This window comes from Ornithodoros turicata, chromosome 4 (genome assembly GCF_037126465.1).
Source record: "Ornithodoros turicata isolate Travis chromosome 4, ASM3712646v1, whole genome shotgun sequence".
NCBI lineage: Eukaryota > Metazoa > Arthropoda > Arachnida > Ixodida > Argasidae > Ornithodoros > Ornithodoros turicata.
The window spans coordinates 3,985,969-4,010,974 of record NC_088204.1 but is presented as its reverse complement, the minus strand read 5'-3'; the positions used below and the strand labels follow the sequence as shown (position 1 = coordinate 4,010,974).

The 25,006-nt window shown below is 46.1% G+C and overlaps 1 protein-coding gene across 7 annotated transcripts in view; it reads left to right on the top strand.

Annotated features, from left to right (window-relative positions):
- Positions 1–25,006, top strand: part of LOC135390751 (receptor-type tyrosine-protein phosphatase mu-like) — a 36,145-nt gene that overhangs the window by 7,702 nt on the left and 3,437 nt on the right. For 3 of the 7 annotated variants that reach the window (XM_064620609.1, XM_064620610.1, XM_064620608.1), the window contains exons 2-19: positions 14,058–14,105; positions 14,205–14,296; positions 15,166–15,323; positions 17,839–17,926; positions 17,993–18,069; positions 18,136–18,172; positions 18,246–18,343; positions 20,110–20,133; positions 20,271–20,387; positions 21,949–22,103; positions 22,757–22,892; positions 22,978–23,127; positions 23,203–23,302; positions 23,532–23,599; positions 23,714–23,848; positions 23,920–24,045; positions 24,128–24,282; positions 24,354–24,489. In XM_064620609.1, coding sequence (XP_064476679.1) covers positions 14,218–14,296; positions 15,166–15,323; positions 17,839–17,926; positions 17,993–18,069; positions 18,136–18,172; positions 18,246–18,343; positions 20,110–20,133; positions 20,271–20,387; positions 21,949–22,103; positions 22,757–22,892; positions 22,978–23,127; positions 23,203–23,302; positions 23,532–23,599; positions 23,714–23,848; positions 23,920–24,045; positions 24,128–24,282; positions 24,354–24,489 — 1,839 coding nt within the window. In that variant the 5' untranslated portion in view covers positions 14,058–14,105; positions 14,205–14,217. The remainder of the gene's footprint in view (positions 1–14,057; positions 14,106–14,204; positions 14,297–15,165; positions 15,324–17,838; positions 17,927–17,992; positions 18,070–18,135; positions 18,173–18,245; positions 18,344–20,109; positions 20,134–20,270; positions 20,388–21,948; positions 22,104–22,756; positions 22,893–22,977; positions 23,128–23,202; positions 23,303–23,531; positions 23,600–23,713; positions 23,849–23,919; positions 24,046–24,127; positions 24,283–24,353; positions 24,490–25,006) is intronic. The other 4 variants (XM_064620612.1, XM_064620613.1, XM_064620611.1 and 1 more) reach the window with 2 other exon arrangements.

Sequence of the window (25,006 nt, the reverse complement as noted above, 5' to 3'; positions counted from 1 at the left end):
GTAACGTAAGTGCAGAGAAACCTCATTCATTGGAACTGGCACAAATTCGAATTAGCGCTAATTCGCGCGGCAATCCTTCGAATTAGCGAGGCTTTGTAGGAAAGCTCGTTCGAGTTACGGGTGTGCTGGAGAAGAACCGCGCTACCGAGGGCGAGGGTTCGAGAAATTTTGAAGGAAAGTGAGTATGTTTACTAGGAAGTCCCTTGGGAGAGCACCGCCCAAAAAGACAGATATCCGGCTAGGCGTGACAAAAATCGAGAAAGAATACATTTGCACCGTTCGGAACTTGCGCCATTGCACTGTATAGGGGACACGCTTGTCTAAAATCAGCACTCCGTGCATAGTTTATCTCATCTCAAAAAAATTTCCAGGTGTTGTGCAATACTATTTCTTTCGAATAATAAACACATGCAGCACATGGTCCACCTCCAAATAATACAATATTGGCACAACACTTTCAAGCGCAACAGAGTTAATATGGGACGGCGAAGTACTGACAGGTGATTTTAGCTAACCGCGTGTTCCCAACAGTACTTTAAGGAAGAAGAAGAAGAAAAAAAATACTACATTAGGGGAGCAATAGTCCCCATGAATTCCAATTGCTTCCTATTTCAGTCCCCAAACACTGACATTTACTTCGCAGCACTGTAAATATATACCAGCTCGCGCGGCGTAGTGTCCAGGGTGATCGCCCCCCCCCCCTCCACACGCCGAGAGTGAGGGAGGCTGAGAGAGAGGAAGTGACGCAGGTTTCAATCCCGGCACCTGCTCTGCCGTCTGAGAGGCTTTCCCAGGGTTTTCCTATAGCAGACCTTCCGGACGAATGTCGGCACAGTTCCCCCTGAAGTCGGCCCAGGACGCATATTACTAACCCCCTCTCCTTTCTGCTGTCCTCTCTCCATCTGTCCACGTCTGTATACGCCACTCATAGCCACAGTTGCTTCGCGGCGCTAACACGGAATAAAAAGGAAGACTACAAATATATAGTCCCCAAATTTGGCGTACACTTCCGTGCATTTAGTCCCGATAAGAACTAATGACCAAAATGACCAAGGAGGGAGTGAGAGTACGTATACACACAGAAAAGTGAAGGTCACCGCGTTCCTCGAAATAGTTTTCAGGACCCAGAGATCTTGAACTTCGCATGTAACGAGGGTTATCGTTATTCTTAAAGTTTGTTTCGAGCTCCTAATGTCACGCTACGTCACGTGAATGTCATTTTCGATTGGCCTTCGCGTTTGAGCTCCTGGCGAATCATGACGAATGGAAAGGAGATGTATTCTTTCGCTCGCTACGGAATATCGACGGGTTGATCTTGGCCCTGCTGAACTATTAATCGATTGCCGCTATAGAGAGCACGGACATGCAAAGGCCACTCGCTGCATCTATTAGCTATCAGTGATATAAAGAGCCTAATCTCTTATTAAGACGTTACATAAGTGACAACAAAATAATTAAATTCGAAGTTCGGCGCACGGCGTCTTTATACGCTCCGCTGTGCTCTCCTGTTGTTCACATTGTTCATGAACTGTACGGCTCCTGTGTTGTTAAAATCGGCAGGTAAATAGTACGTATACTTTATCATAGGAGAATGTGAAGCCGAGGCATATTTTGTAATTACATCGTTTATTTACTGTATAAGGACATCTCGCACGTTGTTAGGCGAATGTACGTAGTAATTTAACCCAGGGTTCCGAAGCAATCTTCGAATTGAACATCTCTCACACTTTCAAGTACCTTTTTGTGTTGTTTTGTGTATAGAGTACTTGAACTTTATACATAGAACTTGACCACTCCTTCTCGGTACTTGGTCGGTACTTGGTCGGTACTTGGTCGGTACTTGGTCGGTACTTAGTCGGGACTCGGTCGTGTTTGGTTCGTTTCTGTTTCATTTTTCGTTCTTTTTGGTGTATTTGGAATAAGGAAGTGACTTTTTCGGATTAAACCCGATTCCGCCCGGTTATTCCCCCTCCCCCGAACTGACCTCCGAGCAATTCGGGTTATACCCGATTTCTCCCCGAATTCCAGTCATTATGAAATCCTCAATTGGCGTTTCCACTGAAGACGAACAAAGGTCGCCACGTGTAACACATGCAAGAATGGGTCACTTACGTTCCCAGCAATACACCCATGTGTGTCAACACTGTGTCTATGCCTTCGGGGATTACCGCTGGAAGGTCACGATCCCGCAAACAGAAACAAAAAGAAAAAAAGAAGAAAAAGAGAGATATTAGGAAAGGACCTAATAGACAAGAGCAGAAACAAAAACACCCGAAGCAACAATTATCGCCCGATTTCTCCCCGAAAAACAGATTTAAAAATAGCGCCCGATTTTTACCCCCCGAATCTGAGAAAGACGTTTAACCCGAAAAAGTCACCCCCTTATTTATAAGTACCTTATACGCTATTTACGAACGCATTATTTTGCTGGTACAGCCCTTGTCTTATTCTTGCTACACTAATTGACAACTTTTTGCCATTATTTACCTAATTCTATAATCCGGTGAACATTACTAGCTCCGGTCAGTGCAAACTTCGCCATTTATCCTCGAAGCCTATACCCTTCTCTAACCTAACTGATATCCTACAGAAACCATACGTGACGTATTCTCGATACTACGTCACTGAGGTCTGTCTTTCGCTTGTTTTTCTCACCAGGACCGAATTCAATCGCGACGTTGCTCAACTTTCCCGCGACCTCGTCGCCCAAAGATGGTTGCCGAAGGCGAATCCCGCGTTTCCATTCCGCTCTCACTTGTTGGTCCTTATTCTCTCTCTCTCACTTACGCGCATACGCAGCCGGTATGGCTCGATCCTCCGCCGCTAATTTATGGAAGCACGTGGCATTGAGAGAGCCTTCTTTTACGACGATGTCGGAACGCCAAGTGTCTTCTAGAGGGGGAGAGATAAAATGATAATCGTATATATGTACATAAATGTGAGCCGTAAAAATAATGAGAGGAGCCATTGCGCGTGCTGCTGGCAGCGTGTGGTTGCTGACAGGCGCGCACCCGTATCGTGCGTCTTCTACGATGCCGATGAGCTTTGAGTTATTTCAGACATTTCGTTTACTTTCAGTTGTGAGAAAAAAAAGGCTCTCGAATGCTTCGCTAGGAGCGCGATCAGGATTGGAGAGCGAAAGGAGAAGTGGAGAGATAGATAGAGAGAATATAGAGAGGTGTGGCAGTTTGAACTGCAGGGTGGAAGATGCGGTGTGCTGAGGTCTCAGTTCACGTTTGAAAATCCTCCAGGCAGAAGAAAAAAAAAGAGAGAGAGAGAATGAGAGATTTACTCGACGTCCACCCATTCCCACTTCTTGCAGAGAAAAACTGCGCCATTTCTTGTACGGCACCGTCATTGGCGCATGGCATAGCACCTCGCACGTGCGCCGTATTATCGATTATTTTTGCATTATTTCCCACTCGAGGGTCAGTGAAACAATAACAAATAACCGCCAGAGCGCTTTGTGCACAACGATCCGCGACGGCCACGTGGGTCATCTTTAACGACCCGAAAGCGACTCGAAGCAGAGAAAAGAGAGACGGCGGCCACCACACATGATGGAGCATTCACGATTGACCGGTCGCGGACTTACACGCCACCTCGTGTGACCTGCAGTCGTTTTAAAAGATGACCCCCATCCAGTTCCTATATGCCGCTGCGTGGATAGAATCGCGCTTTCTATGCCTTCCAAGGAAGCAGGGGAGTCGTCTGCTCGATCCTTGGTCAGGCCTCGTTAGCGGTGGAGTAATTGCCGTGTGAGGTCACGTGATATGATGTCCTTTGGGGGGGGGGGGGGGGGGGAAACAGAAACGGTAGAAGCGTGATTTCTTTTCTGAGCGCGGAAATCGATTGCGGAATCGATCTGTGCAGATTCGTTTCCGGAGAAGGTTAATTACTGACCTGGTGGTGGCAGTGGAAAAACTGATAATATGTCGCTACTGCGTAGTGTCTTTTCTCGGCTCGGCAGGGCATGCATAATAGATAGGGCCTGACTTTTTAGGGTTAAACCCGTATCCGCCCGATATTTACCCCCCGAACGAAATCTGTAAAATTCGGGTTTAACCCGAATCTACCCGAAAACATCCGGGTCGCGTGGCACACTCGTAAGCGTGCATTAAAATAAAGTTTGATAACATTGCTAAACGTTAGCTCCATGTTAAGACAAATTTTTATTAAACAAATAAAAATCACCCGAATGCACCCGAATTCCTGACGACAGAATATGCCGTAACGGGATTTAACCCGAATACACCCGAATTTTCAAATGAAAAATATCACCCGATTTTTACCCCCGAATTTGGCCAAAAATAAAACCCGAAAAAGTCAGGCCCTAATAATAGATACGTAGCATTCGCAGCAGCATTAGTCGATTATAAAAGCGATAAAAATAGTTCAGTGAAAATCTTAAAATCACGCAGGGGCACAGTCAGACACACACATACACAGAGCATTGCCACTGCACTTTCAACAACAGATTTATTGTGTGGTGTTACGTTTGCACTGGGCTATTTTTTATCGCTTTTATAATGCATTACCAACAAGCCCGGATGTGGCCACTTATGAACTATATTTCTTGTTACTCGGGCAATACTCTTCCTAGCTTATGTGTGACCGGTAGCTTTGCTACAAGCTTTAAAAAAAAAATCAGTTGTTGGAAGTGCAGCGCTGTGTAGGTGTGTGTCTGACTGTGCACTGAACTATTGTTATCGTTTTCATAATGCATTACCAGGAAGCCCGGGTGTGGACACTTATGAACTAGCATTAGTCAATCTGATAATAATATATACTATGCTGGTCACTTTGCTCTTCATGGTCAAGGACGACCGTGCCGAAGTTCTTTTGCTGCAAGCGCAGCATACTTGGATGTGGGATTCGAACCCGGTACTTTCCATTCTTTAGCATAACCTCAGTGGAGTCACCACCAGGAGAAAGGGTGCAGCGTCCACGCCGCTGTGTACTGTGGATTGACATTTATGACAGGAGCCAATCCAAGTGAAAGGGGTCGTATGACACTTTGATAATTTTAATTCATAAATTGCGATGAAAAGTACCGTCAATAAACTAAACCGCATGTACATCGAGAAAATAATAATTTCAACTGTTATATTCCTGGTGCCTGTTTCTGATACGGTAGACTGAAGTTATATCTTGCCGGCAGCAAATTCCTCAGTGGGTCATCCCCGATGTCGCAATGACGTCATTTCGCAGTCCTTATTTCCCGGACCTAACTTCTCTATCGCCGCCAGAGTGGTCAACGTTACGTTGCGCTTGACGATACGTATTTAACAGGTAATCGAAGCTGCAAAGTTGTCAGCGCAGACCCATATAGATCTCCAGCTTTGTCTTCCTCATAATCTAATAGAACGGTATCCCAGGGCCTGCAGAACGAGTTTCAATGTAAGCAAATGTACTCACGTGTGATCGCTACGGCCCGCACTTTCCGATAGATGTTCGAATTAACCTAAACCTCCTGTTAACAAACAAATTAACCAAATTACTCATTCATATACAAGATATTTATCAAGGAGAAGTGATGCTTGTGAAAAACAATAAAGAAGGAACGTACGAACGCGATTGATTGCTTTTAAATCAATATTGAATAAACCGTACATTATGCTAACAAATTCGTATTAACAAGGTGTATGAACAAACCTACTCGTTGCGTGTGCATCGCTTATATTTTCAGTGCCCCGACAGATGTTGGCAACCGTATACCGATATCGCAAATTAACGTGAAAATTCGTTAACTAACTGATCTGTACTAATTTATTTACGTGTTGTCGCAGAGCTATTGTATTTTAATGTTTTGATTTATCGATATTGTTGTGCCAGAAGAAAGCGTTTTGCCAAAATTCAAAATGGGTTAATTCGCAATACGCTAATTCGACGTCTTGCCTCTCTCTCCAATCACTCGTTCGCACCACCATCATCATCATCACTATCAATTACTCGTTAATTTGTTTTCTTCCTTGCGTTTCTATAAACCTATGCGTCACCACACTAGCCTTCATATTAATAAAATAAAATATCAGGCAGATATTAACACTTTAATGCGATGTGAAGAAAAGCCTGATAAGCTATCGAGCGAAGCCGTCCTGCTTTTCTGTCTCTCTTCCCCGCCCATTAATTCCCAAGGTTAATCGATAAGTAGGTCTTATTCGATTCGTTTTAAGCACAAACACGACAACTATCGTTTCCAGGGTGTACGCTTCGATCGCAACCACGCGCCCAAGGTTTCCAACATCGATTGTGTTCCCGCTGAAAGCAGCGGCATTATAAGCGCGTGATTGCATCCATACATATAGTCGGAACATAATCAAGCATGCGAGTGGCCGACATGTTCCTGGGAGGTAATTGCATTTGTATTCATGCCATAGTGTACGGGTTCCATGTCTCGTGCGTATACCTGGTCCATGTACAGGGTTCGTGCGGCTGATTACAGGGGCAGTGACCGGGTCCATATTGCGAGTAATTTTTCGGATACCTCATCTGTATAGTACCTGGACGTGTGGAGGGGTGTTGGAGTGGTATTATGGGAAGCCTGACTGCAACGCCCCCTATTTGAGGTTTGTTGCTTAGTTTTATTTTATGACACGTTGTCATCCAAGCCATTTGAAATGCGACATCGTCGTGGTTTCCATATACGTAAATTGTGTGTGTGTGTTCAGTAACGGCCGACTCTTTGTACCCAGAATGCGTCGATATCGATGTGGCTGAGTGCATGGTAGATGGTACATCGTCATCTCCGAGGTCAAGACAGGAAGGCTTCCAATTCTAGTAACCCCTGAGGCTGTATTCTCTGGACTTTCCAGGGGGCATTCCGGGTAGCTGTTTTCACGGTTCCCATTGAAGTAGGCCCAGGACGATTACTAATTCGTCCGTCTTGCATCCTTTCTCTTTTCTTCTTTTTATTTTCTTTCACCTGCCCACGACTGTACGCACAGTATTATAGAATGAACGAAGCACAGTATTATAGAATGATAACGATGATATGAGGTTTCCGGCAGACTTTTCGAACGAATGTATGAAGTCTGGAATGTCGGCACAGATTCCCCTGAAGTCTACCCAGGACGCACACTATCCCCCTTGTCCCGCACTCCTTCCTGCTGTCCTCTCTCCATCAATCCACGTCTGTACGCCGCTCATGGCTACAGTTGCTTCGCGGCGCTAACACAGAATAAAAAAAAGATTACTATGATGGTAGTATACAGCGAAATATGAATAGAGATAACGGGTATGGAAATATTATAGATCCTTATCGCAAAGCGCATCTTTTATGTGTAAACGTGGTTCAGAGTTCAAGTGATTCAGTTTCATATCTTTCGTGTCAGCCTGCAGTTAATGCGTTAATCAGTTAATGCGTCTTATCCCTAGCTGGTACCCTTATGGGAAAGCTTAGGGTGTTTCAATATTAGCGCCTCAATACTACTTAGTATTGAGGCACCCTAGGAACGCTTCAGCGCCACCTCTCAGTCCCAATCTCGTCAACTGCGTCCTCCTCTCAATTGGGACGTATGACTGGTTTCTCCGCATCTTAATAACATCATTTCCTTTTTTAAAAATGTAGATCCATACATAAATACAGCCATCCACTGCACCAACCTTCACTTTTACTCCTTTCCTCCACCGCCTGACCCCAACCCAGTTTCGGTTTCTGCTTAGTATTCAGGATACCTTTCGCGCATATAATTCCACGCCGCGTTTCTCGACTTGCCAATTAATATGCCGAAAAATAAAAAGAGGCTAAACTTTCCAAAGTGTCTTGCACCATTCGGGTTGTTCCAGAATGCGCCGGGTAACCGGTCCGTTTGTGCCCCCCTTTTTCGTCCACTGCGCATATCGTCTGCGCAGGGTCGTTAAGCGTACACTTTCTCAGGGCGCACAACAATGGAAAAGGTCGTTGTCCGCGAGGGTGTTCGTTGGGACGCGCGTAGCGGGTCGGCCGAAATGGTCCGAAGATCCCATCCGAATGGATGATGGAAAATCTTCGGAGCGAATGCTCTCGTGCAGTGTGTGCGTAGTACGGCAGTTTATATCCTTCTGCGTGAGCGCGTCGTGAAATGTGGAGGTCTCATCTGTTTTTTTCGGCGAATTCGAGAAGGAGAGCATTGGCTTCAGCAACGTCCCTGGAAGCCCCCATGAAATTTCCATTGTTATCGACTGCTTTATGGCGCGCTCAACCAAGGGAACGGCCATATACCTCCGATATGCTGCATATCCAAAGTATTGCACAAGCGGGCATGGCTGAGTGAGCTAAGGTGTCCGCTCGTTGGTGGTAGCCAACGTCGTGCTGAGGACTTCGAGGTGCTGGGTTCGAATCCTGTCACCGGCTGTGCTGTCTGAGGTTTTCCCTGGGTTTTCCGAAGACTTTCCAAACGAATGTCGGCACGTTTCCCCCCTGAAGTCGGCCCAGGACGCACACTAACCCCCCCCTGTCCCCCACTCCTTGGTACTGTCCTCTCTCCATTTGTTCACGTCTGTAGCCAAAGGCATCGTTTGCACCTCACTATGCTGATCACTATGCTGATCGGCATAGTGAGGGCACACCTCAAGGGCAAACGATGCCTTTCGACGCCGTCTCACGCTGAAGACTTCTCTCTTCCTCAACAACTTGTTGCCACTCAACAAGGTATTCTACAAAATAGCGCAGCTGCATGAGACAACAGGAGAAGCCCCTCTTTCGCAATCAAAGAACCGCGCACAGTATCGACCTACAGTCACATTGCTAATCTTTGACAGCCAATTCCTCAGACCTGCCGTGCTCCCCCACAGGACGCCCCAGAGCATTAGGCAGAGCTGAAGCATTACAGACATAAACTGTCACTCAACTTCGCTGCATCCATTAAGGAATCCGCCGTTGTAGACTGCGTGGCTCGCACCAGGCTCGCACCCTGGTACAGGTGCAGGGAAACCCAGGCGGACGAACGCGATTGCCCACTACGTTCCGCGGCTTCACCTGGGCAGAGTGCATTGCCGGTGTTCTCTCCTCAACGGAGGCAGAGCTATCTGCCATCTCTCAGGCTGTACTTTCTAAGAAAGCCAGTAATCCCTTATCGGCTCCAAAGCAGCCTCCAACGCGTCGATCAACGCCAGTTCGACATAGTCAAAATTCTCGGGCCATGGTCGGACCCCTCACATCTGATGCAAGGCCTACGAGCTGTTGCTGTGTTCCTCTCCAGCACTGAACTAATGGACGAACTCTAATAAGACACCTTTTACATCACTATCACTTTCTCATCCCTTCCACAAGCGCAAGTCCCACCACACCTGACCCACCACATCATCATCCCATTTATGTGTGTGTGTGTCCAAAGCAGCCACGGATCGCATTTCACGTGACTACGAGGTGCGAAGAATACCTCTTATCGGGCTCAGTTCGGACTCAAATGCGTTGACTAGTGCTCATTTCCATCGCGCTACAGAAAAAATTAGCAGTAAAAAATGAAAGTACCCAAGCAGCAGAACCCTTCCACAAGTGCATACGGGGAAACGGTTGACTGCGTCGCAAGTAGATCGAGCCACGCCAACATTCATGGCTCCTCCAAGCTCATGTAGGTGCGTCGACAGGTCACATGAAACCACGTCTGGAAATTTCACCTATACGAGCCAACAGCAGACGGCACGTACGCAGCACACCGCCCCCTTTACATCCACTACCGACTTCTCTAAGGACAATTCGCTTTTAATGTGTCATTCGTATCTCCCGCACCGAGACCCGAGGTCTAGAAAAGAAACCCGTCAACGGCTCCAGGTGTGCGACCCTCATGCGCCTCGCTCTATTCTCGCGAGAGCAGCATGAACTTCTCGAAGCACTCCGATCTGGGGTCAGCAAACCCTTCCTTAGTAGACATCATGTAGCCCATGGACACCGTACCGAAAGATCACTTGGCGAGCGCTCCTTTCTGTGAGGCACAAGGGTTGCCCGCCGCCTGCCACTATAGACATTACCAATTTTGACTTCTCCATGGGCCTGTTTCACGACGTCTGGGTGCGCTCCTAACCGTATTCTGCAGCGCCATTTGTGGTCGTGTAACGGGATGCTTTCCCGTACACAGGTATGTATCGCGCCTACACTGCGGCTCTGAAAAAATCGTGGTCCAAGGATATCCACAAGAGAGAAGACTTTCCCGGTGCGGCGGTACGGCAGGGAGAGCATGCCGGACACGACCGTCTAGTAAGGACGCTCTGCACTAGATGAGGGCAGTTAGCTGGCGCTGCGGTCACCAGGCGAAACTTCAGTGCAATAACAGGTCCATGTAGACGCTTTCTAACTACAGGGCTATCCTGTGTTTCCACCCTATCCGCTGCCCTCCGTGCTAAAAGAGCTCTCCGTTGTGGATCCCATCCTAGCATTCCGAGTAGGGTGCCTGAACACTAGCTCCCTATTCAGGCACCCTAATCCCGAGTGACTGTGCAGACACTCTAGCGGCGAGGAGTCATAGATGATAGCCAGTGTAACAAACACATTTTCTATTACCTCCACTCATTGATCGTCTGTCTCGCTGTGGATTTTACACAGCGCACTGTCGGAACTTTACGTCATACGTACCAGCTGCTCTCCGACACGTGAGATATAAACGCGGCTAGCGTGTGCGTTTGCCCTCCTTGTGATGTAGACCATAACTAGGGCCTGACTTTTTCGGGTTTTATTTTTGGCCAAATTCGGGGGGTAAATATCGGGTGATATTTTTCATTCGAAAATTCGGGTGTATTCGGGTTAAATCCCGTTACGGCATATTCTGTCGTCAGAAATTCGGGTGTATCCGGGTGATTTTTTTTTGTTTAATAAAAATTTGTCGTATCATGGAACTAATGTTTAGCAATGTTATCAAACTTTATTTTAATGCACGCTTACGAGTGTGCCACACGACCCGGATGTTTTCGGGTAGATTCGGGTTAAACCCGAATTTTACAGATTTCGTTCGGGGGGTAAATATCGGGCGGATACGGGTTTAACCCTAAAAAGTCAGGCCCTAACCATAACTTGCAAGGTGGTACCACGGGTCAAGGTTCTTCTCTCTGGCAGGGTGGTCCGTACGTGCCCAACACAGCATAATCAGGTAATTCACGTAATCCTATGCCTAGATTTCCGTTTACTGTACATATAGACGTGAAATAAGAGAGTCTGTTCTCGAAGCTCCAAGTGTGAAGACGTGTTCCCTCGACTCCCTTGGCCAGAGCGGGACCTGGGACATAATGTGGCCTACGACAGCTACGAGAATTCCGTTTCTTTTTTTTTTCTTTTACTCAGGAGTTACACGCGTACGACGGTTGCGAAGCTTACACCCCCTGGTGTAAGATCTTGAACTATACTTGGATCATTTCATCTCACTGGCCAGCGTGCCCTGGAGTAGGGAGCGAGAAATTCGGTGGCAAATTTCCGCGTTCGTCGTCGCTTTATGCATTTTTTTGTTCGTCTTTTTCATTTTAGTGTTGCCGATTTATATGGTCGAGATAGCGATATATCGTTTCTATTGCTTTTTCTTTTTTTTCTCGTTCCTGTTCCGATTCCGTGTGATGTACCCTCGAGGCACGTTCGTATAAGTATGTTACCCACCCTTTGGAATGTTGCGGAGAAAAACGATATTTAGTTACATGGAACAACCAGGAAGAGATCGAGATGCGGGGAGGAGACAGAACGTTTCTACAAGTATTTATAGACAGTGATTGAGAGGGTCACGTGACTCTGAGAGAAAAAAAAATTATCAGGGTATGCGCCCCTCTTTTATATGTACCTGTTTCCGATACAGTTACGAATGAAAGATCTACAGAAATGCCTGTCGACACCCCACTACGAGGAAGAGAAAGTGGAGGTCATAAGGGTTACGCCTCACTTCCTATTGAACGCATACTCGCGATGCAGAAATTACATCCTCCATTACGCTTTCAGACATATGTCGGCACAGTTCCCGTAGAAGTCGGCCCAGGACACACATATTTCCCAGGGCGTGAGTCGTGACGTTGCCCACAAATGTGAGGCCGACAACGGCGAATCCTTTCACCATCACCACCACCCACACCCTGTGTAAAAAAGAAAAAAAAATGGGGCGAAGCAATTATTGCCGATTATAAAAATATGATCATAAAAACTGAAACGATTAAAGATCATAAATTGTACCAACAGTCAAAACGTGACCTAAAAAATTTGGCAGTAAAAAATGAAAGTACCCAAGCAGCACAACATCTTTGGACCAATCTTTGGATCAATCTTGTACCGGTATTGCCAATATTGATCCAATATTGAACCAAGATGTTGTGCTGCTTGGGTAGGCGGTTAGGGTGTTTAAGTGGGTGCGAAGAATTCTACGGAAACTATACGGAAAAGGAAGCTGTCAAGTCAAAAATCAGCTACGTGATGCCAACCCACTTCGAAGGAATATGACCGCATAATAACTGATTATAACCGAATAATATAACAGCAGAACCATCAAACTTCAACCCTGTCCAACAAAAAATACGAGCACTCATTTTTTTTCCTTACATATGCCAGAAATGTAATTATCTTCCTCCTAAACTTGTATACTCAGATAACCTACATTGTTTTCTTGATAACATTACATAACGTTATGTTCATTATATCTCATTTGCAACAGTATTCGTTTGTGTGTTATATTCTTTTTTTTTTTTTCACTCCGGTAACGATACTGTAGGGCTAACAGTATTACTGGATAAATAAATAAATAAAACAGTGTCTTCGGATCGCTTATCGAGCGGGGCACGGTAAACCGTCACAAAAAGCGTAAAAAGATCAAATCACCAAATTCCTTCTTGGCATTCGAGGGATAGATACCAAAGTAACGTAAGGTAAAGTAACTAAAGTAAAAAATCGTTGATGTAACCAAGGTCTTGCTGAAGACTGGAGGGTTGTGGGTTCGAATCCCACCAGCAGGCTGCGCTGTCTGAGGTTTTCCCTGGGTTTTCCGGCAGCAGATCTTCCAGACAAATGTCACCACAGTTCCCCCTTTAGTCAGCCTAGGACGCACAGTGACCTCCCTCCTGACCCCCACTCCTTCCTGCTTTCCTCTCTCAATCTGTCCACTTCTGTAAGGCCCTCATAGCCACAGTTACTTCACGGTGCTAATGCAAAATAAAAAAACACACTCGAAACAACCTATCCCGTCCCATTAGTTTTTTTTTTCTTCTTCTCAATTCCTGTTCGCATCGGTTTTGCGTCATACGCTCTTAACCCGTTCATCCCCGACAACTTAAATCCTCAGTGAGAAAAAAAAAAAAAAAGAAAGAAAGAAAAGAAAATAGCGGACCCATAAATACGGATGTATCTGAAGGGGGGGGCTCTCCGAAGCTATATACCGGTCATACACATTCGATGAAGGCTTCATTCTTATCCCAAAGACATATTGCCTTCCAGGAGCCGAATCCTTCTTTTGGCTTTTTACTCCGCATTTTACTCCGCATTTTACTCCGGCCTTTCTCGTAATGGAGAGAAAGTATACAATTGATCTCTAGACAATGGGAACGTCGCACATTAACTCTCTCCGTGCTGATTCCTAATGGCACCCAAGCGTTCCGCTTCAGAAACGAGCGCTAACAATGGTATAAACCGTAGGAGATTTCTGTGGTCAGGTTTTCTACGCAGAGACCCGGGATATGCGGCCTCCCCTAAAGCTTTAGTCTGTGGAGGATGTGTGTCACGTATATGCTATTTGTCCATGAACCCATCCTTGAAGCCATTTAGCATCGAAGTTTGTACTTGGTAGCGCTTTAGCCACCGAGCTTTCGGTGTCGTCAGAATTCCAGTGCCGGGCCCGGCCTGCCCGTAGATAGTAGTAGCAGTATAAGTAGATTCCATGGTATCATGCTCGTCAACTCGAGGTAAATAAATAAATAATAATAATATACATAAAAATATAAATAAAATAATAAATAAATACATAGGGAGGGCCATAATAAACTAATAAAAATAACGAGTGCAATCCAGTGCGACTATTAAATGACACATTTCATTTATTAATGAGCACGTGAGCTATAGAAGATGAAGTGAAATAGTTTTTTTCTTTCTTTTCTCCACCCGAAAAAACCTGGCAATAACGCAGCTCTGCCTGGAATCGGAGTGTTTTGACCCAAGCGACGAGCTACAGGCTGTAAATACTTTTAAACTACTCAGTATAGTAGTCTTTTTTTTAACTACTTAGTTTACTCGGTGCGTATAACGCAATCTGTGCCTTTGTGTGTAATTTCAGCCGCAAGTACAAGATGACGTCGGTTGTCAAGGAACAGAACAACAACCAGCAGAGCAACAGCAATAAACTTACCATCAATGGAAGCAAGACCGGTATGGAAGAACCGGTTTGGTCCGGTTATACTTTCCAGTTTTCTAGATGCGCGATTTAACGAGCTCTGTGACGTCACTGTGGCAGGGGTATAATTAGCGGTCGAAGAAAGAGGTGAGCGCGGATAACATTAGTGAGTTTTAATGCATCGCACGCAAAGGCAATAGCGTATACGGTACGCTAAAACTCTATTGACAGTATCCGCGCGGTACCCATGCTTCTCGAATCAGTATTTTCACTACAGTGCCATGATGAGAGAGACCGGAAACCACCGAACGTCTGCTAAATTATTGCACTTAGCGCCGCTTTGCAAGTGTGAGCCGTCCAATAACAGTGAGCGCTGTTTTTGTGCGCTGTTTTGTAGCGCTATATTAGCGCGCCGCTATATGTTCGGAACATGCCTTTAGTCGCCGAAATCTGCGCGTCATGCGCACGGTAAAGCATGATTAAAGCGGTTCTGTTCGGTCTAAACTGGTAAGAGATCTAAAGCGTCTTGGATCTCTTCCCAGCCGGTAGTCCAAATGCGTTATACTCAACGAAGATGTTGGAACATCGCTTCTATGTATACAGTGAACCCTCGTTATTATGACCATGGTCGTTCCCGAAAATGTTGGTCATAATGCGGAATTGTCATATTAACGGGGGGATTTGCAGAGGTTTCACAGCATTGTTCCCCAAGAGTATGGTCGTAAAGCGCGTATGTCAGATTATCGGGGGTTCACTGTAGTTGCACCAATCGTTGCGGTCCGTATTCCCGTCCGTTGTCTTTCCTGCCGAACGCAAAAAAAAAAAAAAAAGAAAAATCGCTGCATTCATATCTACCTATCTTGTCCCTGTGTGTCTCTATAGTTGTCTAATTATCGGTCTGCAGAGAAAGTAAAGCAAGAGGGCTCGGTAAAGATGACGTTGGTGATACAGAAATACGAGGCGCCACCTGGATCTGAGAAGCAACACGTGGTTCCTCTGGAAGACCTCGAACGCTACGTGGCTTCCATGAAAGAATCGGGAGGATTTCAAGAGCAGTTGTCGGTAAGACAGGAAGTGACTTTCACGCCCTATACGAGACCGTTTTATTCGGAAGCACGTTCTGTTTGTCACAACCCAGCACTGAAGGTTGCTTTCGACAAAAGGATGTAATGACACGGAATCTGAGTCACTACAGGCAGTTGCGGATCCAGGGGGGAGGGGGGGATGCTATTGCCCCCTAAAAAACACACACACTATAGGTTACACATTAGTTCCCCCCCCCTTACTTTGGATACGCCCCTGCCTACAGCTGAACTTGCAGAACGTCAGTGGAATAGGACGTGAATTTAGAGTGGAGTGGAAAAGATTACTATTTGGTTTATCAAACACACCAGGATATCGAGAAAAAACAACAACAACAACAGATAAATGATAACTAATGACATGGAGTATGTATCCTACTGAATCCTACTGAATCCTACTGAATTCTACTGAATCCTACTGAATTCTACTGAATCCTACTGAATTCTACTGAATCCTACTGAATTCTACTGAATTCTACTGAATCCTACTGAATTCTACTGAATTCTACTGAATTCTACTGAATTCTACTGAATCCTACTGAATCCTACTGAATCCTACTGAATCCTACTGAATCCTACTGTAACCTACTGTAACCTACTGTAACCTACTGTAACCTACTGTAACCTACTGTAACCTACTGTATCCTACTGTATCCTACTGTATCCTACTGTATCCTACTGTATCCTACTGTATCCTACTGTATCCTACTGTATCCTACTGTATCCTACTGTATCCTACTGTATCCTACTGTAACCTACTGTAACCTACTGTAACCTACTGTAACCTACTGTAACCTACTGTATCCTACTGTATCCTACTGTATCCTACTGTATCCTACTGAATCCTACTGTAATCTAGTGGCCATCGGTATAATCTCCTCGCGTACGAACGTCGTGTTTTGAAGTAATCAATGAACTTCCATAGCATAAAACCCTGAGACTGGGAATACACAAAGAGACAACCACGACACAGAACCTGTTTTGTCAGTTTTATCGAAAAACTTGTTTTAGTTTTGCCTCCCCAATTCTCCCCGCAACACTTGTCATTTATGACAAGTACAGTAGCCTCGTTTACTTCAACACTTTCCAGCACTTTGCAACGCTCAAAACCTTCTTACCGCCAACAACGCACTTACTTCGGGGACTCGCACAAAAACACACGAACTAAAGTAAGATTTTTTCGCATCACGTCACAGCAACATATGTTCGAAAACTTTCTGCTCTTCCCCCCTGGTTCCCTTCACATCGTATGTGCGGGTCGCGCTCTTGGAACAAGATCGGCTCGTCGTGATGACGAAACGGTAGAAGCTGTTTCCCATCTCGCTTCGACGCGTCCGCTTTCGAAGAACGCCCGCCCGCGCGCGCGCACGCGTCAGTTCCCCGGCTTTCAACGCAAACGGCTTCTTTATTTTTCTCTACATCGCTCGTTTAATATGTGGGCGTTGGGAAGCGCGCTTCCGAAAAAGGAAAAATAATTGATTTGTATTGATTTATATTAGCGTTTCTAAGACTCCTTGCACGTTTTTTTTTCTTTTGTGCAAACGAGGAGGGGCGGACTCTTCCGACGCGTGATGTTCAGGAGGCGCCGCGGAAAGTAGCTCGCGCGCGCGCGCTTTTCCGGCGGTGGCGGCGGCTCGTTTCACACGCTGTGCCCCGTATTACGTTTCGTTGCTCCCTCACGGAAGTGTGACTCTGAGGTCGCTGTTTAAAAAAGCAGAAGAAGCGTTACGGAACAATTAAATGCGACACATTTTGAAACAAAGAGAAGAAAGCTATACGTAATCGTCACTGGTAGTAACTCGGACGTTAAAGTGCCACTACTTATATACGTTTCGTCTCTTGAGCATTTTCATTTTAATGGAATAAATGAATTGAATTGAAGAGAATACCTTAAGAGCCAAAAGGCATCGTACCGAATTTATGCGTGTCCCAGCTCACACTGTCCCATTTTCCTTTTTTTTTTGTGTGTGTGTGTGTGTGTGACGCGGAAGTACCATAAAATTAATTTCTAGCAATATCTCGTCATATAGGACACACATCTGGCAACGTTGCAACTCGAAGGTCGATTTCCGCCTTCTCACCGCAGCTACTGGCGATCTTCCAACGTGGGCCGGGGAGCGGAGACGCGCACCGTTGCGAAAAGGATCCAGAAACTGTGAAGTTCTGCGTTTCTTTTATTCGCAGAAGCCCGTATTGACGCCATTTATAGATAGGCATACGAGCCGAGGCTGGCTCCATCTAAGGACAAACACAACCCATACAGCCTCCAAGACTCTCTCTTACTTACCATTTACTTGTTACAATTCCTCGTTGCCAATAGTATTTTGCGTACTAAGTCGTTGCGCGAGCCTGATTTACACTACGAAATAACGCGAGCATAATTTTTGTTCGCAGTGTCACTTTAACAGAAGACAGTCTGTTACTAACCTAGTCTCGAGCCACAACACGCGAAACACTAACATTGTCCGTGTGTCTTATTTATTTATTTTTTTCAGACCCTAAAAACTGGGCAACTCAAACCATGGACGGTGGGCCAAAAACAGGAAAATAAAAATAAGAACAGATATTCGGACCTTCTGCCTTGTAAGTACTTATACACCCGCTTCCCACGTCTCTGATTGGTGCGTTGACGAGACGCGTTCTTTGCAGACGATGACACACGGGTGATTTTGCATCCGTTCAAGAATGATCCCCATTCTGACTACATCAATGCAAACTACATCAGCGTAAGTTATGTTAATTGATCGTAACCCTGCTGCTATTAAAAAATAATAATAATAACGCCCTTTTAGGGATACGACAGACCGAAGGCCTACATCTGTACTCAAGGTAACCTCGTACTGCGCCGAGTGTTTGACCAACAATTTTACGAGACTGTATTCTCACTTCTCACGAAACGCAGGTCCCGTCGAAAAGACAGTAGCTGACTTCTGGCGTCTCATTTGGCAAGAAGAAATTACCAAGTTCATCATGGCAGCAAACTTAATCGAAGATGGAAAGGTAGAATAAAAATTATACATTTCGAGTGCAATAAACCTCTACCCGAGAAACGTCATCATAACATTGGTAGACAGACCGAAACCGAAACAGATCGGAAGGGGAGGGCTGGGTTCCACGAATGGGAAATGGTTCGCTGCCTCCTATTGAAAGAAAAGTATAGGACCGAAAATCGCGTCCCTTTCAGAGACCATCGCAATCCCCTCAAGAACGTGGCTTTCGGGCGCGACCTTGTTCGCCACTAGCTTTGAACGTAGTTCGACTCTACCAAATTGGTGGCGCTGTCGAACACTATATGACGTCACTTGTTTACAAACAGGTAGAGGTCTATTCACCCGTTAGGAAAGCATGCTTCGGTACGGCGTCTAATCAAAGTGACCGCACGGGGACGTCGTCCATGCCACGACAGGATTAGAGTTCGCACTTCTTGCACCCTGAGAGAAAATTATCACCTTTTAGTCCTTTTTAGGACTAAACAACAACAACAGGGGAGATTCATCACCAGGGGGCGATACTCTACCCCGTCGCTGGTGGTGATGTGGGGAATGAAATAATGGGCCCCTTCACAATAACGATCAAATTCCTATTACGTCCAAAATGGTCAAAGCGTTGGTGGGCTGTTTGGGACTAAATGCATGAAAGTTTATAGTACCAAATTTAGGGACTTTTGTGCTGGTGAGTAAAATTCAGGGTCAGGAGCTAAAATGGGGAGCATATAATTACAACATATAGGGGACTATACAGGCTGCAATTACTTCCCAACTTACCCCCCCTTTTTTTTTAGTTTAATTCTGAGACTGTGATTACGGGTGAAATGCATTGATCTGTCAAGGGGGCATCAATGCCATTTTCACACGTCACTGTACTTATTAAATTCTTTGTCTCCTCATCGCAAAACATGAATGTCACGAAACATGCACGTTCCTACACGTTCGCATCAATTAGGACGTAATTCCTGGAAGCTAATTAAGCGAATTAACCGCCCTAGGGTGCGCCAATTAACTGTTACTGCAGCGGTTGCGCCCATAGCCAATACAGGGAAACCTCCAACTATTCAACAGATGCAGCTAGCACACGCGTCTGCGTGTCTGTTCTACTTGAATGGACACACAAATAGCTTACCCGTGACATCAATGTTTTCTGCCGGATATGGAAGCATGATTGTAGCAGTCTCATTTCCACATTAATGACGTTTTGTTATCAGCGTGCTCTTGTTAGTTGCTCATTAGCAGAGCAGATCCACACACAGGTACAAACATGCACCAGTTCTTGGTATCACGAACATTTGCAACGTGACATGTGTGTTTCCATGGCCTTATTCTAGTCTTTGCTATGGAAGTCAATCTATCGTAAAAGGTCACTGCGTTGGAAGCACTAGGATTAAGAATGTGTTTTGAGTACCCTTGGCATGATGGTTCCCAGCAAGGCTCCGCTTACCTTGGGTCTCACATGTGGCCCCTTCGGTACATCTGTTACCTTGCTTAACCTTATAACAACAACAACTTAACATTAACTTGATTAATGTTTCCTAACCTTACGAAGGTAGCATCCCTTCTGTTAAGAGTTATTGATAAAGATGCTGCGATAAGACACCTCTCACCCCACGGGCCATGAGGTCTGTCCTGGAAAAATAGTACCTTCCAGTAAAACGGTTGGCATGGATCCAGGAATGTCACTATCTATTATTCAAACTGGCACATCTTTCTTCTTCTTCTTTGCTTATCTTATCTCTTCTTTTTTCTAATCTCTGCTTTCTTCTGGCTCTCAAGGCGCTCAAGATAACCGACGTCTCTGTGAGTTCCTGTCTCATTAATCTCCCGCACTAATTCCGTCCCCTCTTTGTTATCTCCTTATTTGTACAACTCCATCCGACAATATAAAAAAATGACGAAAGTGATTTCTGAAACCTCCCCTTTTTCGAAATGTGTAGCGCAAGGTGGAACGCTATTGGCCAGAATCCTGTTGCAAGTACGGCGACATCATGGTCACCCTCATCTCGGAGGATGTCTTCGTAGACTACACTATTCGAAGCTTCAAACTTCATAAGGTTCGTGTATTTTCTTTATATTGAAGCGCAAGCTTTATAGGGCCCACCGACGTCGACAGCCATGTATGTCCGTCACTAACACTTATGCAGAAGAAAGGAGAGAAGTAAAAATGGAACTGAAACAAGCTCGTGGACCACTGGCTAAGGCATCGAAAATCCCACGTGATATAGTGGCATAGCTTGACCGCTATTTGATGGAATACATGACAAGAGCAGACTCCGGATGTTGAGAGTGTTCCGGATTTCCCTCTCTCAGAAAAAGAGAAAACGTCACTCCATAAGAACCAATGAGGGTGCGACCTTGAGAAAAGGAATACCGCGTCGCCGTGCGGTCGTCTCATGGAGTTCCGTGCGTTTGGACGGCGCCTTTCCTCCTCTGAGCGCCGCACTCTCACTCCTCCACTTAGGCTGTGACGTCACGCCGCCGGAGCTCCCGCCGTAGAAGCAGCGCCGATCTTCAAAATTCGTTTCGTTATTATCTAAGCACTTTTCGGACGAAAAAAATCAGCCGTGTAGATTGTCGGCCGATGCTGAATAGAGTCACTAAATAGAGTCACTAAATAGAGTCACTAAATAGAGTCACTAAATAGAGTCACTAAATGGAGTCACTAAATGGAGTCACTAAATGGAGTCACTAAATGGAGTCACTAAATGGAGTCACTAAATGGAGTCACTAAATGGAGTCACTAAATGGAGTCGCTAAATGGAGTCGCTAAATGGAGTCGCTAAATGGAGTCGCTAAATGGAGTCGCTAAATGGAGTCGCTAAATGGAGTCGCTAAATGGAGTCGCTAAATGGAGTCGCTAAATGGAGTCGCTAAATAGGGGTACATTACAGGGGTACGCATTCCTTTTCCGCGCCGGACCCGCCGTTCGATGTCTGCGATTGGGCTGATCGTGTCACGTGTTTTCCCTTTCCAAGAACGCGCCGTCCATATTGAGTCCCCTCCTTCCAAAATCTGTTTCCGCGGTTGCGGGCTGGCTCGACTGCGCTGTTCTTCGGCGAAGAAGGAGATTGGTGTCCCATTGCTAGGCAATGAAGCCTCGCCGGACTCAAGATGGCGGGCTCGCTCGCCGGCGTGGCTCAGTGTCGCTACTCTGCCCCTATTTAGTGACTCTAATGCCGAACACACTGGTATCGGTTTCATAGATGGGCTTCCGGGTGCGACCGTCCCTTTAAACGATATAGTCATGTTCTTATATCCAGGTACATTTACATCACATCTATGCCGCTGCCATGTTGTCGTGCATAAGTTTCCTTCTCTCGCCTTTTATTTGTTATCCGGCCCAACGAGACAAGATGTGCAGGTGATTCGGTTTCGAATCCCGGAACCAGCGGTGCCATCAGCGGGTTTCCTTTGCAGTTACTTTCATGTAAATATCGGCACGGGACAGACGAAATCTGGTCCCCCTTTCCCCTCAACAGCACGCCCGGAAAGCAATAAAGCGTTCAGGAAAGCAGGAACCTTTCGGGTGCAGTCACATGCGTCACTAACAGGATAGCCAATAGAAAGTAACGGGACCGCCGCGTGATCACGTGAACCACTGTGTCTTCCTTACAGTCTGGAGCAGCTGCAAAGCGGGTGGTGAAACAGTTTCATTTCACGGCCTGGCCCGATCACGGGGTGCCGGCTTACCCGTTCTCTCTGATGGAAGTCTTGGACTTGGCGAAGGCTACCGCTCCTTCTAGCAAGGCGCCGCTTTTGTTGCATTGCAGGTGAGCGAAAGTACAGCGTCTACTGTATATCGAGAAAAGTGCGTTGTTGGCAGACGACATCGAACCAAGCAGACGCCATTGCTGTGGTCTGCTTCGGTTGAGACCATTTTGCAGCTTATGGTCGAATAGGACGAAGTACACCAGGGCAATGCAGCTCCTGTAGTTTTTGGACATGCGGTTAAATCTGGTCTTTGTCATTGCCAACAGAATAAACACTGTCCTAACATATGTGTGTCCTAACTCAGTCCTAGCAAAGTGAAATATGCCGAGTAGACACGGCGTATCTGCCTCATTCCTGAGTGGTACAGTGTGAACTTTTGCGCTGCCTAACTGCGCAAATGCAGTTCAGCTGTAACAAACTGTGTAGAACCTCACAAATAGTGGGAGTAGGCCGAAAGTCATCTTAGTAGACCATAGACCATTGTCTAAAGCACTGGACCACTCGCTACCCAGTTTTGCGCATCACAGCCATTGCGCCAAAAAATAGCAAAAAAATTGGCACCACGTTTCATTGACGCAAGGCAGAATACGACGTTTACAACTCCGTTGAAGCGAAACATACACACTGATGTTCACAACATCGTTATAAGCGGGCTCAGACTGGTGTCGACAGTATAGTTGTAAGAGGACTGAACCGGAACTTCTGTTTGTAGTGCTGGCGTCGGACGTACTGGTACGATCGTCCTCTTGGACATGGCACTGGCGATGGCGAATGCCGAAAAACGGGTTGACGTCATGGGTCTGCTCTACAAGCTTCGCCAGCAGAGAGTCAATCTTGTCGAAACTCTGGTAAATCTAATATGAGGATGCGGGTGCCACTCCTGAAGACATTTCTGCAACGTCCACGCACGCGTGCTTTCATTGTGACTTTCAGGAACAGTACCAATTCGTTCACGAAGCTTTATTGGACCGTCTGTTTGCCGAGCCCACCAGAAAGCACCAGGAGCTGATCATTCCATACTTCAATCGTATTCGCCAAGAAAAACCGGACTGCAAGAAAACCGACCTCGAACTTCAGTATGATGTAAGACACTTTTGACGCGTTTTCTCCAGCTCATCATACGGCCCTTTTATCTAACGGTAATTTTTACCCACGTAGAAACTGAAGCAACTATCCCCACCGCTATCTCAAGAGCTCTGCAAATTCGCTCTTACACCTGACAACCGGCTCAAGAATCGATCCATCGAAATCTTACCAGGTAAATTTCAGCCCTCTAAGACTTGTCCCAAGGAGCACAATGTACTGAAAGGCTAGTGCAATAGGGGTGGACGGTATGCGTCTTATCAATGTTCTTTAGTTACACGAGGCTGTTCAAGGCCTTACACCTACCCGTCCACCCCTATTGCAACTCGACTCAGTACATTGTGCTGCTTGGGCGTAGTGCAAAATCGAATTATCTTCGGTAACTCGTGATATATCCCATGCAGACGATACTGGTCGACCGGTTCTGGGCGCTGGAGCCTCATCCATCTACATAAATGCGGTTTACGCTAACGTAAGCATACGGTACTCCGTTTGCTGCGTCCACCAACTACTGTACTTACGTATATTGCTTCTTTTTGTACCGCGGAAATGGTGAAGTTAAGACTGTATGTGGACATTATTGCAGGGATACGCAAAGAGAAAACAATACATCGCCACGCAGTACCCTCTTCTAATCACCGTCGAAGACTTCTGGCAGCTGGTTTACGACTCTGGCTCCCAAACGATCGTCTTGCTCAATGACATTGAACCAAAAGATGACGTACGGTGTTCACATTCTTGATTCCTTGCTGACATACACAATTTCATCTAAAAATCAACTATGTCCCGCAGTCATGTCCGCAGTTCTGGCCACAGACCGGCTGCATGCACCATAGACACCTGCGGATAGACCACGTGTCTAATGACTCTACAAGCGGCGTCTTGCTAAGAAAATTCAAAGTAAAGAACACAGCCAAGGTACGTATATGGCGGACAGTCCAGGACAGGGCACCTACAAGAAGGCGGCGCTGAGAGTCTCGGTACGTTCTTACCTGTGCAGTCTCCAAAGTCCCGTATCGTGAAGCTGTTCCAGCTACAGGGGTGGCACAAGGGAGAACTGTCCCCTCCGTCCGTGGAACTGCTGCTCAAGCTCCTGGGCAAAGTGGAGCACTGGCAGAACAAGACTTCGAAAACGCCTACTATAGTGTCTTGCTTGTTAGTTTCGTTTACTCTCGTTAGTCTCCATTGTTGCCTGAAGACCTTCCAAGATTATGCTGTCCTTGCAGTAACGGTGCCACGGCGTGTGGCCTCTTCTGCGCGGCGTCCTTCCTGTCCGACCAGCTGAAAGCGGAGCGCAAGGTGGATATACTTATGGCCGCGAGGACTGTGAGGGAACACAGACCTACCTTTATTCCACATCTGGTACGGCCAAGCATTTTGTACAAGAGATAAACTGATGTTCTGAGGCTGGAACAACATAGAAGGGACAGATACAAACAAAGCCTCAAATAGCCTAAGAAATCAACGATGAAAGATGAAAGTCACTGAAAAGGTTAGCCAGCTGTAGGGATCGAACCCACATCTTCTGGATTGCCAGTCCAATGTAAGAGTGAAAGGAGGGTGAGTGGCTGGTTTGTCGTCCCTTCAGATGACGCACCCTGAAAGTCGCTGGAGAGGCGTGTTAGCTTAGCTCAATTGGTAGAGCCCTGGACCGGCAATCCAGAAGATGTGGGTTCGATCCCTACAGCTGGCTAACCTTTTCAGTGACTTTCATCTTTCAAGCATTTTGTGTTTCAACTGACTGCACTGTTAGATAGTGGTGAGACTATACGTTTTGAAGGAATCGAGAGACTATAGGAACTTTGAGGTACTCAGCCGTGATAGCCTGACCCAAGCGTCTCACGAGTCTCGGGCTAAGCCTCGTTCGCATGGTCCAGTG